The sequence below is a fragment of the Pinus tabuliformis genome, chromosome 1_2, assembly GCF_031772625.1.
Source record: "Pinus tabuliformis cultivar Carrire ecotype Pingquan chromosome 1_2, CPIR1, whole genome shotgun sequence".
NCBI lineage: Eukaryota > Viridiplantae > Streptophyta > Pinopsida > Pinales > Pinaceae > Pinus > Pinus tabuliformis.
The window spans coordinates 66,262,838-66,283,988 of NC_142298.1; the positions used below are offsets into that span (position 1 = coordinate 66,262,838).

The 21,151-nt window shown below is 35.8% G+C and overlaps 1 protein-coding gene across 1 annotated transcript; it reads right to left on the reverse strand.

Annotated features, from left to right (window-relative positions):
* Positions 1-1,089: 1,089 nt before the first annotated feature.
* On the reverse strand, positions 1,090-2,964 carry LOC149204443 (protein NUCLEAR FUSION DEFECTIVE 4-like). The gene has a single exon (XM_089397125.1). It carries the CDS (start codon positions 2,962-2,964, stop codon positions 1,090-1,092), a length of 1,875 nt encoding a protein of 624 aa, XP_089253251.1.
* Positions 2,965-21,151: the final 18,187 nt, after the last annotated feature.

Genomic DNA, 21,151 nt, shown 5'->3' on the forward strand with positions numbered 1-21,151 from the left:
AAAATTTCCCAATAGTATTCTAAAAAAAGGATTCACTGATGTTTTAATTTTCAATAAACTTATTTTACCTATATCTTAAAACGCATTTTTAATATATCTATATATTAGTTTTGTTATTAAACTTAATAAATAATTTAATATAATTAAATTTTCATTAATAATTAAATATTTAAAATATCTAAATTTTTATAAATTTCTTATTTATACATAAAATAATAATATATTCTGATAAAAAAAGTTTGCTGATAAAAAGTGATGCATTAAAATATAAAATAAAAATAATTTAAAACCAAGATATGTTATATAATGTAAATTGGAAAATAAATAAATAAATAAATAAGTATTGATAAAAAGTGATATATTAAAATATTAATTTGCACTTTATATTAATGAATAATGGGTTATAAAAATAAATAAAAAGCCAAAGTATATTACACAATATCATATAATGAATTATATTTCTTATCACAAAGAGAACCATGATATATTACATAATATCATATAAGCAGTAAAATGCAACAGCAAATCACGCATGAACATTAACAAATATTTTTTAAATATTTATTTTATTAATTATTACGCTGAACAATACGGAGTGTATCAGCACAGAAAGCTAACCACGAAAATGGAGTATAGAAACATTAATTTTCAATATGTGAATAAGAAGAACAATGAGAATAAAAATCTACTAACATATTACCTAATATTGTTTACTGCGATGTAACCAATGAGCAGTTTAAACTTTTCATTGGTTCCAACTTCCTAATTTGTTTGTGTTAATGTTTGCAACAAGCCTGTGGTACCAACGACTCTAGACGCTGAACAAATTAACATTCTAAAACCTGTTATGAACCATGACCTATTACCTTTATTTGAGATGGCTGGAGCTAATCAGCCATATATTGGGTATTTAATTTCTTCAGAGCAGCACGTCACTTAACCCGATAACAGGGTGCCCGCTCCCATGTTATCGCATTAAGTCGCGTGCTGCTCTGAAAGCATTAAATACCCAATATATGACTGGTTAGCTCTTTCCTACTTGAGATACTCTAAAAAATTCATACACTAGTTTTATATTCCTAACTAGCTTTATTGCTCTCTAAAAAATTCATATTCCCAACTAGCTTTATTGCTTCCCTGCTGTCTAATTTCAACCTTCGCAGCCATCACATTCCTTTGATTATCATGTTCCTTGGATGCTGTGTTCTCTGGCTCTTTAAACTTGGCATATATATCACCTTTGTAGAATTGCCTCGTTCTCAAGACAAGAATAAAAGAAATCACGGCTCCAAGAAGGGTCACGACTGTCATAATGATAAACGAAAGCTGAAAACATTTATGCCCAGTGCAAGTAAACGCGCTCACAGACGAACAAGTCCCAAGAGCAGTACACTGCTTTCTTGTCTCTTGGTCATACATATGCCCCACAACTCTGACAGACAGAAGATAAGATCCCAACGGGCTCGCAACCGCTCCGAAATTATAAAGAGTTGCATAATACTTCAGGCCAAATATCTCTGAGATGACTGCATACATTACAGGCCACTGAGCTCCAAAACACAGTCCAATTATAATGGACGCTATGTACAGTGATCCCGGAAGAGCGAAGGCTATGAAAATATGTCCAATGCAAGCAATAAGCATAATTATGGTCAACATCAGCGGCCTCGGAAATTTATACCTCTGGAGAAGAATTTCTGATAAAAACCCAGAAACAACACGGCCTAGAAAATTCCATATGCTGATAAGAGCAACAAAGGTGGTTATATTCTGGTGAGTGTAACCAAGAGATTTTCCAATCTGTCCCATATTATCAATGGCGGTCAGAGTTGATCCAACCCAACAAATACTGGCTAAAAAAAGAATCAGCATATCTATGCTTACTAAAGCTTGAGGAATTGTGAAGTCGTCTCCTCTTTCGGGGCTTTTGAAGAATTTCACAATACGGGATACAACAGAAGCTCTCGCTCTAATTTCATCGCTATTGTTAGCAATATACTCTGTGCCGCTCATCGATTTTCCTTGATTGATCTCTGGGCAATGTTGGGGATCCTTCATTTCTTCGTTTTCTTTTGTAAGCACAGTGATTTTGGCATGATCTACTTTGGTTGAGACTGAGGTCTCGGTGAAAATCTGTTGCAGCTTCTTTTTGTCGTTCTCTGCCTTAGCAATCACTACAAGAGGAAGCGAAAGGAAAACCACAATAACTGCAACAACAATTCTGTAGCCTGCATTAGGGAAATTCTTCCGCGTATTCTCCACTACGATGAGAACCATAAGAAACCCAGCTAATGCTAGAGCTATGTAGAGAAAGTGGTAGAATCGCTTCAGCTCATTTTTTTCCGTCGTCACTTTTGTAGGACGAACTATAAACATTACAATCAGAGAAACAGCACTAGGCAAGTAGCCAAGAAGAAGAATCACACCAGCTGCTCCACTGGCACTATTCCCATAAATTGCATAGTAAATCTGAGTGAAAATTGCTCCACTCAGACCAACAAAACCTTTCAGAATCCCCAACACAACTCCTCGGCTCTGCGGGAAATTCTTAACACATGTAACCAGAGATCCCGTGTTGGCAAATGTCTGAGAATTAGCTCCAATGGTCATATACAAATACATCTGCCATAACTTGGGCTTGGCAATTCGTTGGGTGACAGATAACCATACCAATGAATATCCAACCATATTCATGATCGCTCCGACACCAAGAACAACCCATGGAGGGCAGACTTCATTGATAAGACCTGAAACAATCCCAACATTAGCACCCAGATCCTTGAAAAATCCCAAGGTATCAAGTGTGCTCTGATCATAGCCCAGGGACGTTTTTAGCGCTTGTGAGTAATCCCCAAATATGTAAGTTCCACCAGCACACGACATAATAAGGAACGACACAAATACTACAAACCATCTTCCCATCACTACTCTTTTGGCCAAATCAAACACCTCGCTCCCCTCCATCATATTCACCAGAGCAACACAGACGAACCAAAAATGCCTTATAGGGATTTTCGATCCCAAGCAAAAATGCGTTCGGAGTCGAATGTTTAGCACCAGACAACTAAACCCAATCACGGGAATAATTCGTTCCGCACTTGCTTAAATAATAAATTGAAGATTTGAATTCGTAGAACGCGAGCCACGCCAGATGAGTTGCGTGTGGTAACGGATCGAGATCAAAGAGATTCGAAAACGAACTTTGTGGAAATTCAAAGTGTGGATTTTCAAAACCGCGTATTGCGTTGTTGCCTTCCGGCGCAAAGACTGGTTTCAAGTGTTTCCCACCGTGGCGTCGACTTTTTCAGAAGAGGAGCCTGTAGATTAAAAAATGGATCTTCCCTAATCTTCGGGAGAAGCAGACAAAAAGGTTTTGAAATAAATGTGCTTGCTCAATGAGGCTCCCGACGAAACTTGCGCCAAAATAGGGACACGTCACTATCACCATGTGCTTCAATCCCGCTATGAAGTCAGACTATAATTTGGGATGATGGCATTAATGTTTTGTCATGGCTGAAAATTTATTATTATTATTTAAATAGCAGCAAAATCCATGACAATTCACAAGTCAACAGGTTACCAAAATAGGAAAAAAAATTATTATAATCTAAGGGTGATTAAAAAAATATTAAGCTTTAATACCATATAATAAATATCATATAATATTTTATAGAAGTTCAATCCTTACCATCCACCAAATAATTATTAATAATTAAATTATGAATACCATATAATATTTCATAGAAGTTCAATCCCTACCATCCACTCAATAATTATTAATAATTAAATTAAAATTATGGAAGTTCTATTGCAAATTAAACATGCATATCCATGTAGAAATAGAATAATTATCTTCTTAAAAATATGTTTGGATAAAAATTTAATGAAGTCTCAACGAATAGGAAGTATTGGGTTCAAATCTTGTGTTATTCCATATATCAGGACGAGAATTTGGACACAATGAAGATGTGGTCATTCCAAAATATATTTAAACTTAATTAATAAACATAAATTGTCCATGGGTGATAGTACAATTGGCAAAAACCATGTTAACAAGTCCTTATGTATCCAAACGTTTGGATGTTCCTAGACATGTCTCACAGAAAACTTCAAAAAAAAATTAAACATATAAACTTATATATATATGTTTATTATATTAAAAATTTAATTTAAACAATTATAAAACATATAATTATATATGTTAATAACATTTTTATACACTTCTAAATAATAAGAGTATTTGAAATTGAATATTATTATTAAAATTCAATATCCATCTATCTTAATTTCAAAGCTACCTAGCACTTAGCTTGAGTTTTGATCCTTTTGTAGCATGGCTAATCTGGAGATAAGATGGATCTTTGTAGTAGTAATTACAATTAAATTCTATTTTGATAGTGCAAAGAAGTATAAAAATAGATTTTAATTTTAAATAATCAAATTTTGAATAATTCAAATAATATAAAAAATATATATGTTTAAAATAATTTAGCAAACCATTAATTATAATGTAATTTTACTTTTTCTTTTATAATTATCTTATTCAAGAACATAGGATAGGGGAGATGTGTAGGTATTACATTTGGCTATGTTGAATTTATATTAATATGTTCAATTTAGAAAGCATAAAGGATTTGTAAATATTTATATGTTGACTCAATTAAATAATAATAAAAGATTAAAAGTAATATATAATCCAATATGGGGAAGAAGATGTAGTGTCATTAAAAGTTAAAAGATAATAAAAATAATAAAGTTCAATTTGTTATATTGTAATTTTTTGATTAAAAAAATTTCCAATAATTTATTAGATAAAAGAAAATCATAATACACATATCACATTAAGAAATATAACATATAAGTAGTAACTATAAGTTAAGATCCATTTCACCTTATAAATTAAAATAATGATTATGTAACTATTTTTAAATTTAATTAATAAGTACATAAAAACTTTAATACCTACAATGAACTTACAATATAACAATATTTTTAACCATGGATATTCATGCCCACCTTACGATAGATATTATTAACTTGTACATGAATTTTGTTAAAATACCATGGGTCAATACCACCGTTGATTAATATCGTTGCCACAAAAGCCATCACTCATTTAACAATAAAAATATTATATATATAATTTGAATTTAATTTTATAACATTTTTTAATTAAATATAAAATTAAAATGATTATAATTACTTTTGAGATATATCTAAAACCTCTATCACATTATAATATATAAGATATAAATAGTAGCTATAAATTAAGATCTATTTTACGATATAGATTAAAGTAATAATTTTGTAACTATATTTAACTTTCATTAATAAGCACATAAAAACCTAAGAATTATAAGATAACAAAATTTTTAACCATGGATAATCACCTCCACTTTACCATGGATATTATTAATTTGTAAATAGGCTTTTTTAGAATATAATGGTCGGTTAATACCATATGCCCAAAAACCACCTTTCATTTTACAATCAAAATATTTAATATATATATATATATATATATATATATATATATATATATATATATATATTTTATTTTTTTTTCCACTGGCCTAGAATAGAGGGTAATGAGTGTACTGTTACGTCAATATGTTATGTGAAGTTCAAGGGAAAAAATATGGTCATGTTAAGAGTTGGTGTAGTCGAGGCTAGGTGCTATCAAATGATTTTGATGGCCCAGATGCCCTTGGGTTTGGTTTCTCAACGCATAGATCAAGTTGCAGTCAAACTCAAACAACTTGACAAAAACAATTTATATTACATTTTTAGAAACACTCTTCATCCCAATACCGAAGCGATGTTTTAATGCCCTACTATATTGTGTTATCTAAACATTTTGACATGGTCAAATTGCATAAAAATAAAAATAAAAGTAAAATTAATTATTAATTATAAATTACTAGTAATTATAATTATTAACTATTACTAATTAAGTCATCTTAGTTTTGTCTTAACTTCAGATCTATCAAACCCCAAAGGGATCAAATCTTTGGATGTGGAAACCTTTCCTTTTTAAGCTAGAGATTTGATCACTCACAAAAGACAATAAATCCATAATTAAAAATAGATCTAGATTAACTAGCATTAACTATATTATATCATCTTGTATTCATAACGTGATTATCCAATATTATTATTCAAATAAAAAAATAATATAAAATAAATATATAATAAAAATTTTAAAAATTAATATTAATTTAAAACCTAAAAAATCCAAAAATAGTATCTAACTATATTGTATACGAATGTTATTCTCCGCTATTATTATAATTTTTTTATTAAAATAATATGATAATATAAAAAATTATATAATTAAATTTTAAAAAAATAATATTAATTCAAAAAAAAAAAACATCTAAAATATTTAATTGATAATGTTAATTGCAAACCCTTTAATTTTTATTTCAAGTCTCCTACTACCTAAGGCTAGTGATATGGAAAGTCAGACTAGTTTTTTCTTCCCCTGTCCCTTAGGCTAGTGATATGGAAAGTCAGACTCGTTTTTCCTTCACCTATCCCTTTTATTTATCACTTAGTAGAGAATTTATTTATGATTTAATGAAGGTTGAGAAATATAAACATTAATTAAACGGGAATAATTATAAAAAAATGGTTTAAATGATAAAATATATATTTTTAATATTATTTGGTTGGTAATGAATCACACTTCGTTGATAAAATTTTAATGATGTAATTTTTATAATAATAAAAAATTACGAATCAAAAAAACTAATTTCAAATAAATAAATAAATATGTTATTTATAAAAATTAAATCTAATTAACGCATCACTGTCAATACATCTTCTCCACCACCTTCTCCTTTATAGTCTCTAATAACGTATATCGATCCATTTTAAAATGTTGGGAATTTCTTATTCAAATGTTTAATGTGGAACCAGATTCGCACGTCACCCGCTAACAACACCATCTTAGCACAACAATTAAAGAAACCGAAAATCTGAAAGAGACAATGTTGGGGGTCCAAGGAATAGGAAAGTGGCCACCAATATCCACATGGATCATTCCTCCCCCCTTAGGAAGCAATTGTCCCCATTGCGTGCATAGCCTCCATGAGGTGAGGAAATTTCTTTTGAACGTGGTCCCTCGTGAGATGTTCTACAATCTATGATGTGTCCAGTAATGGTGGGAGGTATGGTTGAGGGCGGTCCACATTGAACACTTGGTGAAAACTAAGGAATGGAGGAACGTTGTGCTCCAAAGCATTGTTTCCCACATAGCCTTGGTGACGGTGTATGGCCCATATCAGAGTGGGCGAAGCTTGCGATGGGGTCCAGTGAGACACTCCTTCTTCAAATGTATCCAAACTTTGTCGTCCACCTAGAACCCTTGTGGCACCCGATGTTGATCATGACGATGCTTGTACTTGGCATTTTCCATAATGAAGCGACGATATATCAGCCCGCTGGGTAGAGGTGCTCCAGGATTCAGATCGAACGAATTCTTTACTTGACAGTGCAATGGTACCCTTTGGGTGAGGAGAAGATGTCCTTGTATTATTTCATGACCATATCCCCCTGCTTCTGCTACATGGAGGAACCCTTCTTGGGGGCCATGGATGTGGCTACGATCTTCCCCTTACTTTGAGAGTGAACCAAAAAGAAAATAAATTTCCTAGTTTGGGAGATGATCTTATTGCATTTGTTGGCAGATATCAAAGAGGTGGAAGTAGGTGGGGCTACCTTTGGTATCCAATATAGAATATCACCAAAATAATCACAGATCGAGGTCTAGACTCATATACAACATGTCACTTCCATAAGTATGGTTGTCCTAATAATACATCACAAACGTGGCTTGATGCTTTAGGGAAGGCGACATTGTTGGCTCACACGATAATAATAATAAAAGATTAAAAGTACTATATAATCCAATATGGGGAAGAAGATGTAGTGTCATTAAAAGTTAAAAGATAATAAAAATAATAAAGTTCAATTTGTTATATTGTAATTTTTTGATTAAAAAAATTTCCAATAATTTATTAGATAAAAGAAAATCATAATACACATATCACATTAAGAAATATAACATATAAGTAGTAACTATAAGTTAAGATCCATTTCACCTTATAAATTAAAATAATGATTATGTAACTATTTTTAAATTTAATTAATAAGTACATAAAAACCTTAATACCTACAATGAACTTACAATATAACAATATTTTTAACCATGGATATTCATGCCCACCTTACGATAGATATTATTAACTTGTACATGAATTTTGTTACAATACCATGGGTCAATACCACCGTTGATTAATATCGTTGGCACAAAAGCCATCACTCATTTAACAATAAAAATATTATCTATATATATATAATTTGAATTTAATTTTATAACATTTTTTAATTAAATATAAAAGTAAAATGATTATAATTACTTTTGAGATATATCTAAAACCTCTATCACATTATAATATATAGGATATAAATAGTAGCTATAAATTAAGATCTATTTTACGATATAGATTAAAGTAATAATTTTGTAACTATATTTAACTTTCATTAATAAGCACATAAAAACCTAAGAATTATAAGATATCAAAATTTTTAACCATGGATAATCACCTCCACTTTACCATGGATATTATTAATTTGTAAATAGGCTTTGTTAGAATATAATGGTGGGTTAATACCATATGCCCAAAAACCACCTTTCATTTTACAATCAAAATATTTAATATATATATATATATATATATATAGATATATCTTTTTCTTTTTTTTTCCACTGACCTAGAATAGAGGGTAATGAGTGTATTGTTACGTCAATATGTTATGTGAAGTTCAAGGGAAAAAATATGGTCATGTTAAGAGTTGGTGTAGCCGAGGCTAGGTGCTATCAAATGATTTTGATGGCTCAGATGCCCTTGGGTTTGGTTTCTCAACGCATAGATCAAGTTGCAGTCAAACTCAAACAACTTGACAAAAACAATTTATATTACATTTTTAGAAACACTCTTCATCCCAATACCGAAGAGATGTTTTAATGCCCTATTATATTGTGTTATCTAAACATTTTGACATGGTCAAATTGTATAAAAATAAAAATAAAAGTAAAATTAATTATTAATTATAAATTACTAGTAATTAAGTAATTATAATTATTAACTATTACTAATTAAGTCATCTTAGTTTTGTCTTAACTTCAGATCTATTAAACCCCAAAGGAATCAAATCTTTGGATGTGGAAACCTTTCCTTTTTAAGCTAGAGATTTGATCACTCTCAAAAGACAATAAATCCATAATTAAAAATAGATCTAGGTTAACTAGTGTTAATTATATTATATCATCTTGTATTCATAACGTGATTATCCAATATTATTATTCAAATAACAAAATAATATAAAATAAATATATAATAAAAATTTTAAAAATTAATATTAATTTAAAACCTAAAAAAATCCAAAAATAGTATCTAACTATATTGTATACTAATGTTATTCTCCACTATTATTATAATTTTTTTATTAAAATAATATGATAATATAAAAAATTATATAATTAAATTTTGAAAAAATAATATTAATTCAAAATTAAAAAAAAAAAAACATCTAAAATATTTAATTGATAATGTTAATTGCAAACCCTTTAATTTTTATTTAAAGTCTCCTACTACCTTAGGCTAGTGATATGGAAAGTCAGACTCGTTTTTCTTTCATCTGTCCCTTTTATTTATCACTTAGTAGAGAATTTATTTATGATTTAATGAAGGTTGAGAAAAATAAACATTAATTAAACGGGAATAATTATAAAAAAAATGGTTTAAATGATAAAATATATATTTTTAATATTATTTGGTTGGTAATGAATCACACTTCGTTGATAAAATTTTAATGATGTAATTTTTATAATAAAAAAATTTTACGAATCAAAAAAATTAATTTCAAATAAATAAATAAATATGTTATTTATAAAAATTAAATTTAATTAACAGAGCACTGCTAATACATCTTCTCCACCAACTTTTCCTTTATAGTCTCTAATAACGTATATCGATCCATTTTAAAATGTTGGGAATTTCTTATTCAAATGTTTAATGTGGAACCAGATTCGCACGTCACCCGCTAACAACACCATCTTAGCACAACAATTAAAGAAACCGAAAATCTGAAAGAGACAGTGTTGGGGGTCCAAGGAATAGGCAAGTGGCCACCAATATCCACATGGATCATTCCTCCCCCCTTAGGAAGCAATTGTCCCCATTGCGTGCATAGCCTCCATGAGGTGAGGAAATTTCTTTTGAACGTGGTCCCTCGTGAGATGTTCTACAATCTATGATGTGTCCAGTAATGGTGGGAGGCATGGTTGAGGGCGGTCCACATTGAACACTTTTTGAAAACTAAGGAATGGAGGAACGTTGTGCTCCAAAGCATTGTTTCCCACATAGCCTTGGTGATGGTGTATGGCCCATATCAGAGTGGGCGAAGCTTGCGATGGGGTCCAGTGAGACACTCCTTCTTCAAATGTATCCAAACTTTGTCGTCCACCTAGAACACTTGTGGCACCCGATGTTGATCATGGCAATGCTTGTACTTGGCATTTTCCATAATGAAGCGACGATATATCAGCCCGCTGGGTAGAGGTGCTCCAGGATTTAGATCGAACAAATTCTTTACTTGACAGTGCAATGGTACCCTTTGGGTGAGGAGAAGATGTCCTTGTATTATTTCATGACCATATCGACCTGCTTCTGCTACATGGAGGAACCCTTCTTGGGGGCCATGGATGTGGCTACGATCTTCCCCTTACTTTGAGAGTGAACCAAAAAGAAAATAAATTTCCTAGTTTGGGAGATGATCTTACTGCATTTGTTGCCAGATATCAAAGAGGTGGAAGTATGTGGGGCTACCTTTGGTATCCAATATAGAATATCACCAAAATAATCACAGATCGAGGTCTAGACTCATATACAACATGTCACTTCCATAAGTATGGTTGTCCTAATAATACATCACAAACGTGGCTTGATGCTTTAGGGAAGGCGACATTGTTGGCTCACACGAAGATCTCGTCCTCGGTGAAGCCACCTGATGGTGTATAGTTGTGGGTGCGTTGTGGTCAGTAAGCCCAATCGCTTCATGACCTTTGCTGAAATGAGGTTGTTTTGGTTCCCGCTGTCAACAGTGAACTATAGTTGGGAGCCCTTTACCCACATCTAGGAGTGGAAGAGGCACTCCTCCTCCTCCTCTAGATCTTTGAGTTCCTCCTTCTGGATATTTGTGGTGGCAACGTGGCATTGGGCTTCACATCAATAATCCACTTCCCTTTTTCATCCCCCTTGTTGGGTTCTGACTCAAAGTCGGAACATGCATCTGATTCCAAAGCCTTTAGCACGACCACCACTGACTACTTGGCCTGACACTCACTTGTGTTGTGAGTGGAGCTCTTATGGAACTCACACCACTTTCTTGTGTCCTTTTTTGGCTTCGTGTTGTTGTTGTTTGCTTGCAACTTTGGCGGGTTGTCCTAGGCTAGCCAACCTTGGCTTTGTCCTTTGTTCTGTGGTAAGGGGGCACCTTTCCCTTGCTTCGGATTCACAGATCCAAAGTCTTTCTTCTTTTGTTTAAACTTCTACTTGATATTAACAATGTATCGGTACACCGTGCTGTGCGAGGAGATGTCTACGAACTCCATCTCATCCCAGATGTACTTGTGTAGGAATCTGCTATATTTGAGTACCAAATGCCACTCTAAATCCTTTATACCAAACTTTGTGCTAAGGGTATGAAAAATATTGGTAAACTCTGGCACGTCTTGGTCCCTTCCCTACCACAGCATGGTCAACTTTATGTATTTATCCTGATAGCTTCCGATTGGGTAGCACTACTCCTTGATGGCATCCCAAAATGAATTCCAAGTGGGTGTGACTGAAAATAGTGAGGCTGTACTTTCAACTTTCTGCTCGTAGTAGGTTTCCCACCAATCCTTGACATGGGGGGCAACTTTGAGAAGTGAAAAAGTGATCTTTTCTCAGTTAGAAAAATCATGAACAGAAAAATATCCTTCTAGTAGATTTAACCATTTATCTACAACATCCCCATCTATCTGACCCTCAAATATGGGAATGCCAAAATTAACATGTGCCTTAAAGGGTGTGGTGCTTCTAGAGTAGCTTCTAGAAGTCGATGTGTTGTCCCTGGGTAGCTGCTAAATAATCTGAGAAAAGTTTCCCATCATGGTGTTCCTTTGTCGCTCGAGGGCTTATTCAAGCAATATTTGGATATGATCTCTATGGTGAAGTAAAATTCTAAGTGCACACACAAATAATTCCTCTAGCCCGATAGTAGGTCTAGCCACCAACAAGACATTCTATGGAAGATTTCATTAGGTTAGAATGAATTAAGAGGGCCTACCTCTTAGTATGCTTATCTTGTTTGATGATGGCCTTGCTTGCTCACTCTAGCTATCTCTCGTTTCCTTCTTCGAACACCGGAAACAAGTAAACAACAACAAACAACAACCGTGATAATAGAAAAATTGTAATTCAACCTACTTAAAAAATCAAGAAACATTAAGCCATAAACATGTGAGATGACACACTATGTAGGAAATCAATCAATACTTTCATATACGTTAAATCATGAAGAGATTACAACCATTGTCTTGACATTTTTGTTCTCCTCTGACAAAACCATGTTCCCACACACTTCCGTTATCATTCCATGATGGCCTCAACAGTGATAGTTTTGAGGCTCTTCCATTTAATGTTCACACTAAACCAAATTCACACTTCTCCCTCACAGACAACTAGAGAGATACAACTATGTATAACTTGCTGATCACTCCAAAACTTAACTAGCACTAGCACACCAACATTAACACTAGCTTGTGCTTGAGAAAAAGGGAGGTTTATATAGCATGAATGGATGGGAGACGGTTTCTCTTCTCATGGGAGAAGGTCTTATTTCTTGAGGTAGTTCCATCCTTATAGGGTAAAGGAGCCCAAACTGACATCCGCAACTCCATCTAGCCCAACCATTTACCAGCCTTTCGTTACGAAGCTTCTAGAGTTGGAAGGTTCGGCTCCTTATTTAAAAACTTTACAAAAGAGGATCGACACGACAGGAACAAGGCTCAGTCGCTCTAGGCGGTGCTAGGGACAATGTTAATCCCTACATATCGGCATGAGGAGAACAAGGGTCATTAGCGCCAGTCTTGTAAATTAGGAAAAACAAAAGATTTTTGGGAAATGATACAAAAGGGAATTGTTTTGCTCATGAAGAGGGACACAAAGGGAGTTTCTTCATGAAGGGGAAGTATGTAGGGTTCACTATAGAGGTCCTCCAGGATCATGGAATAGGGAGTACAAGGGCAGTGACAAAATTCTGTGTAACACATGCCCCCTAAAGCGTGAAGGCCAAACTAGAGTGAGGGATGAAATGCTTTATGAATCAGGGCGGGGAACTAGAGTTTGTCATCGAAAAACCTACAAGAAAGTATAGATACATATACATAGTTGAAAACTCTATCAAATGATACATGAATTATGGCATGGATGTAGCCATCTAGAGCATGATCATGTATACGGATCCAGGCATGGGCGCAACCATCTGATAAAGAGGATCATAACGAAACCAAGGTATGGTCACAACCATCCAATAATGAGAAGGATCACATATGATAACTCATGGTATGATTGCAACCATCCAATAATGAGAAGGATCACATATGATAACTCATGGTATGATTGCAACTATCCGTCTGAGAGAGACATGTATATTAACATAACCATGTCACATCGCTTTGTAGCTTGGACTTTTGTAATCTAAGCCCAGGGACTTGCTCTCCAACACGACCCAATCAAAGTACAATTCCTAACATGTGAATAGATGTGTTGACATCGAACATGCTAGAAAATCGCTTGATTACCAGCTGATGATGTAAACTTTTAACAAGCATGAGAGAAACACCAATAATGACAATGGTCCTCAAGGTACTATCAGCACAATTCATAGAATGTGAATAAAGGAACTGTAGGCGAACACCTATGAAATCACTCAATTGAAAACCAATGATGTAGACTTGCCATCGAGTGCGAAGAACTTGCCATTAGGGCATGCAAGCTGTAAGGTACTGGAAGGGAGTCTCTCGCTCAACTTCCCGGGTAATGAGCTAAAGTCGACAAGAAGTGACCATATCAAAGGAGGCCCATAATGTATCCCACATCATCGATAAGAGGCGAAGGGATGAAAAATGATTTTGGATGATACAGATAATCACGGGTAAGTGTAACTACATAAGGAAAACACTTGAACATATCGACGACACGACTAGAAGTTTGGCAGCTTTTGGATCCATACGATTGGTGGTCATGGTGATGTGGCAGAGATCAAATGGAAGGAAAAAATGAATGACCCAACTCAGGAAGGGCAATCATAAAAAGGAGGATATCCCATCCCGACATGAAGCAGAAAGTGTCATGTTCAAGAGTGAGTTGTTGACACAACTGATTAGATTTCCAAATTTTCCCCCTCCATTCCTGTCAGGTACCCCAATTATTTTTTTTAATCGTAAGCTTGAAGGGGATAGCATATGCTTGCACTGTAAGTTCATCCTTGGACGAATCCGAGCTAGTAAGTTTAACTAGCCTTAGGAAGGAGAAGCTCATGTTCGTCATGGCGACGAATCCGATGTTGTCTAATATTTTAACGAGTCCGACAAAGGTGCAACTCGGTATCTTTTTCATGTTTAGAGAGTTTGAAAAAGGCATAGAAAATAAAACTCCACATGGTCCCTTTTCATACATTTGTGTCTCTCAATCCTAAAAAGGTAGAAAACAATACTTGAGTGAACCGCTTTGACCATTTCAGTCAAGGAGTACCTTTTCTGTAAATAGCATCCTAGCCCAAAAAAGTGGTAAACATATATTGGGAGCACAATGTTTCGTATCCATTAATGAGTTCGAAACAACAAGGGCTCGGCTATCTTTTTGTGTTTAAAGGGTCGGAAAAGAGCTTGAAATTGGACCCCCCATTTTATTCTCTTTTACGAATCAAAAGGGAAAAAATACTTGGCAATCGTTTCATTTGAGTTTTACGAGTCAAGAAAAGAGCTAAAATGTGACTTGGCACCATCGTCGAACATCCATCACCTGTCGCTGTGCAAAAAGGTAAAGTGCATTATCCAATTCTTGAGGTAAAATAGGACAAAATACTTAAAAACCCTAATATTTCATGAAAAATTGAATAAAAGGAGGGAAAAGTAAATATTTTTTACCATTTACCATTTTACCTTATTGTGAAAAACTTTTCACCCACTTTTGCCCTAATTTTTCTGGAGCAGATTGTGGGAGATCCGGGAGGTCATTCACCGAGCTGCCAGTTGCAGGTAAGAGCCAAGTCCCTAAGCTCCATTTCCATACTGTTTATTCCTATTTTCATCCATTTTTTGTATTTCTGAGGGAGGTTTTGGAAAAAAAAAACGCCCTCAGTCGAGACAATTTATCGACATGGAATTGTGCCAGCGAAGGGTAGTTAAAACACCCAACTGTACCGTTGGAAAAAATGTTTTTAAAACAAGTGCGTCAGCGTCATGAACAGGTAAAAACCAATTTTCCTCTCAAATCCATTGTTTGAATCCAAATTTTACTTGCCAAAAATGATTATTAACTTGAATACATGGTTTTTGCAGGAAAGAATCATCGAAAATGGTAGACTGGAAAGAACGTGAGCACGAAGATGTGGACACCCAGGCAATGAATGATCCAAATTGCCTGAACGCCTTGACGAACTGTGGGCTCCTCAAGTTCTTTCTCACACTAGAGATGCAGGCTCAACCTAAGTTGCTTTGATACCTGAGTAGTCTCTAGGACATAAATCGGGAAATATTCATCATTAGTGAATAGGAGCTGGAGTTCGAAACTTCGGACATATATTTCATCACAGGACTATCCTTGAGAGGGGAACTAGTCAACCTATATGGGTCATGACTGATAGGGGCAAGAAAATCCATGCTACTTGTTGAACATTGGCCAGAAGCCCTCAAGTCCAAGAGCAGCAAGATTGAGATTGCCATTGTGCGAGATCTGACACTGAGAGTGCTACTACTGACTATCAACAGAGTGGTGCAATTGCAAGCATAGAACGAGAATAACAAATCGAAATTTCTATATTCTATCGACTGTACAACACCGACGATCTTCAATTGGGTTGAAGCCATGAATATCAACATGAAACACTAGCTAACAAAAGCTAAGGCAGGGAATCTGAAGCAATTTTGCTACGGATCTTTCTTACTGACATTTTTCTTGGAACGAGTTTCATTGTTCTAGTACTAGCTAACTAAGGTAGATCCGTCGATGCCACGAGACCCACGGATGGTCCGTTGGAGTTGTTTGATGCCTAGGATCACTAGGGGCCAACATATGTCCTACAGGCCTGCCTTCTTTTCATGGCTACGACGGCAGCTATTCATAGTGGAGGATTTGCCATATAGCGGTACCGACTTCTGTGGAGATCCAGACATGCCGCTGCCAGATGGGGAGGATTTTGACGACAAAGGTAAAAAATCAATTTTTTAATTTTTGATTTTTTAATTGTTTTTGATATATATGTTTTTATAACATTTTGTTTTATCAATGCAGATGTTGGACCAAAGCGTCCTACTAGGATGCCCTCGATAGCCAAGCATGTCGCTCACCAGTTTGATGTTGCTCCTTATCAAGAGAGGATTGACAACAAGGAGGAGATTGCAAGGAACCTTGAGGTGTTGACTTGTGGTATCCCAGAGTTTTCCCGGGTGGGAGACATCCCATGCCAGTACCAGAGGCATACGGTGGGGTAATCGGACCGGATCCACTGATTTCTGACTCATGTTGCACAAGCAATTTCATGTTACCACGATCACCATGCTGATTAGTTCATAGGTCCAACATTTACTTTTTTGAGGTCTGCCTACCACATATATATGATGCCTGCGAGCCACCGATGTTATTTGAACACACATATTATTTTTTTGGGTTTTGATGTATCAAACATTATCACCATATATATATATGTTGTATTTTCTTTCTTGCTATGGTAAAAATAATTTGTTTTGGCTTTTCACATGTTTCATAAATGTCTATCCAACACATAATTAGCTAATGCATCTGTCAATGTATTCATGCATCTAGAAATATGATGATACATAATGTAATCGATTTTTTTTCCAGTAGACAAATACGTAGATACATTCTCAATATCTGAGGGTTTCTGATGGAATATTACCCGTTAATTTCAAGGACAACAAGCTGTGAATCTAGGTTGACAACCAGTTCCTGAATGTCAAGAGCAATGGATTCTGACAACAATCCGATGACTGCATTGTATTCAGCAATGTTATTAGTTGTGTGACCTAAACAAATACCTTGAAGCTCAATCAACTCACCGTGAGGGTCATAAATGGCCCATGCCACGGAGGATAGATTCTGGGTACTACGAAAAACACCATCAGCAAAACCGATGTGAGGAGTCACAGACATCTGCAAAGCAGGGAAAACATAGTAAACAGGAAAGTTGTTTGAAAACTAACACACCAAACCACACTGCACAAAAATTAATGACACACTAATGTACACAAGTAACCATGCAAGATGACCTAAGCATAGTACTTTCTGAGATAAAGCCCATTTCGGGGCTTATCCAAAGGATTACCTTCATAATCAATTCGCTCATAGGCCCCTTTTTGCAACACTCGTTTGACAATGTAGGGCCCATGCCACATGGGTTCAAACTTTCCTACACCCAGCTTATCATTAGCTAGATCGAATAGTAAAACCCAATCACCCTCAGAGAACACACGGGGGGAGACCGACCGATCGAAATGGGTCTTGACTCACTTCTTTTTTTCTTCGATGACCAAAGTAATGAGATGACGAGTCTCATCCAACCATTCTAAATATAAGAGGCACTCTTCTTGAGGTGAGGTTTCAGGGAGAAGTTCGACAGCTAGCTTGAGTGAAGGAATTTTGCATTCAACCAGTAACATTGCTTCCAGACCGTAGACGAGCTGGAATGGTGTGAAACTAGTTGCCTCCTTAGTCGAGGTTTGGTAAGCCCACAGAGCTTAAAAAAGCATGAGATGCCAATTCGACTTGTGCATCGCAATAGTACGTTGAACCATTGTAACCAAAACTTTTTTCACAGCTTCAACTTCACCATTGGCCTGAGGGTAATACGGGGTTGAGCCATCAAGGTGCAAAATTAATGTAGAGGTCAGCTTAGCCATCATGTAATCTTGGAAATGGGAGCCATGGTCTGCGAAAATGGCTTAAGGTACACCAAACCTAGATATAACGTGATTGAAAATAAATTGAGCCGTCGTTTTACTGTCTGCAGAGTATGTAGGCATTGCTTCGGCCCATTTGGTGAAATAATCCACAGCAACGATAATATAACTATGCCCCACAGTTGAGTGAGGGTTACTCATATATTCAATGCCCCATTTGGCAAAAGGACAAACGGAAATGATGGCATGTAGGTGAGCGGGCGGGGCACACATCTTGCACTGGTAAATTTGGCACTCATGGCACTTGCGAACAGCAAGGATGTAGTTCTTAAAAATGCACTGTTAGAAATAACCAGTGCGAAGGACTTTTTGAGCGATAGCATAGCCAGACATATGACTGCCACATGCCCCAGAATGGCAGCCATTGAAAACTCTCTCAAACTCCTTGAGAGTAAGACATCGGCAAAGAACTAAATCAACACCAACATAATATAAATTATCTCCAATAATATGGTAGGGTTGGGAGTGATGCCAAATCCATTAGCAATCATCCTTAGTCAACGTCGACTGGAACGTGGACATCTGGAAATACACGATGATATCACCGTACCATGGGTCAAGGGTGCTCATCAGGAAAAGAGCCTCATCCTGAAGCTGTTCATCTTCACTAGTGGGGAGAGATGTAGAAGGAAGGGAGCAAATCAACTCGGAAAAAACTACTAATTTCTTAGATTTGGCAGTTGTAAACACCAAATCATATTCTTGCAGGGTGACAATCCATTTAGAATACTTGCCCCCCAACAACTGACGAGTTAGGATGTAGGTCATGGGGTTTCATTCAGAAATCACAGTAGTAGTGCATAAGAGAATATAGTGTTGAAAGCGTTGAACAACCTGGACGACAGTCAAAGCCAACTTCTCGACATGGGCATAATGCATTTTGGTTTTGAGGAGATTGCGACTAAGGTAGTAGATAACATGTTCATTGCCTTTGTCATCATTTTGTACAAATACCATAGCAATGGTGCAAGGGGCTATAGCTAGGTAAAGGAAATAATCGCGATGATAATCCGGGGGATGCAGCAAAGGAGCATTTACAAGGAAAATATTGAGGTCATCGAAAGACTTTTGGGCAACCTCATCCCAAACAAAGGGCGTTCCTTGCTTGAGCAACTGAGTAAATCTTGAAGCTTGCCCACTGTAATTGGGTTTGAAATGAAGGAGGAAATTTGCTTTTCCCTTCAGGCTTTGGAGTTGGTGCAATGAAGATGGGTGGGGGGGGTAAATTGACAATGGCCTCGACTTTAAGCGGATCAAGGCGAATACCATCCTTGGAAACAATAACGATGATGAATCGTCTGTATTCAACACAGAAAAAACACACTTATTTGGGTTTAACTGAATGCTGTAGTGTCTACAGCGAAAAAAAATATTCCGAAGATGGTCAGGGTGATCTTGGCGCTTACGAGAATGAGCGGGAAGATCATCTAAGTAAGGCTAAATGATGTTGCGAATGTCATGAAATGCATAGGGAATCAGCCTTTAAAATGTAGCCCCAACATTTTTTAGGTCAAAAGGGAGCTTTTTGTATGCGAAATTACCCCACAGACAAATAAAATCTATCTTTTCTTGATCGATCAGCGCAATGTTAATCTGGTTGTAACCAGAAAAACCGTCCATAAAGGAAAAAAGTTCGCTCCCAACACATTCATCAATAATTTGATGAATAAAGGGAGTGGGATAGTTATCTTGAGGACAGGCACAATTGAGATCACGGTAATCAATTCAAACGCGGATCGTGCTTTGTTTCTTTGTCATGGGACAATATTTGACACCCAACCTATAAGAGGGATTGGATAAATGAATCCATCTTTGATAAGTTTTTCAACTTCAGCCTTGACAGCAGCTGCTTCCTTAGGGTGCACTGGATGGAGCCATTGGCAGATGACCTTCGCATAAGGATCAGTTGGTATTTCATGCACAACAATGCTAGGATCAATTCCAAGAATTTATTCATATGACCACGCAAACACATCACAGAATTCTTGAAATAGACGAGTATAGATCTTGATCTCATCCGGAGAACAAGTTATCCTGATATGGACATTTGCAACCATACTAGGCTTGAAAGAAATATCAATTGGCAATGTTTGGGTAATATTACCCAAATTTCCTTCTGACCATAGTTCATGAGTTAGGATCGGTGCCGGAAGCGGTAGGGAAGGAGACTGAGAAGAGAATTCCTCTAGACTAGTAGACATGACCACTGAGCGAGGAAGGAATGAGGAACGATGATGAGTATTGTTCCAAGCTAGTTCCTTGAGAGACATTACTTCCATGATACTCTTGTCAGCAAGAAAAGTCTTAGCTAATGGATCAGGAGATTTTAAAGCACCAAGCCATGGGGATTGAGAATACGTATCGAGAGAAGTCCTCAAAATAGGAAAATTAGAGGATACGGAACTTGAGGCCAAAACAATTTCCACGTAATTGATTTTGTCAAGACTAAGTGGCATAACATTGTCCCAGGTATCATCAAGATCCGGTGAAGGTATGACTCAAGGATTAGATTTTACCAAGATCATGTTGACAGAGGCAACATGAGGAGGTGGGAGTAGAAAAATTCCCATCAAAGCATAATCTTGAAAAAGACCTGCCCCCACACTCTCATAAGGAGTGCCAGTGTGCTTGACATATGGATCATTGCCATCCAAGGAGGAAGAGGAAAAGAAGGATAGTTAGTCACTTGTGATGATCTTCCCTTGATGGGGAAGGCGAATCACATGAAATAGGGAGGAGGCTACAGCATGCATAGCATGGGTCCAGCTCCGTCCGAGTAGAATATTATAATTGAGATTAGCGTCAACAATCTCTACCTCGACATGTACTATCTTTTCG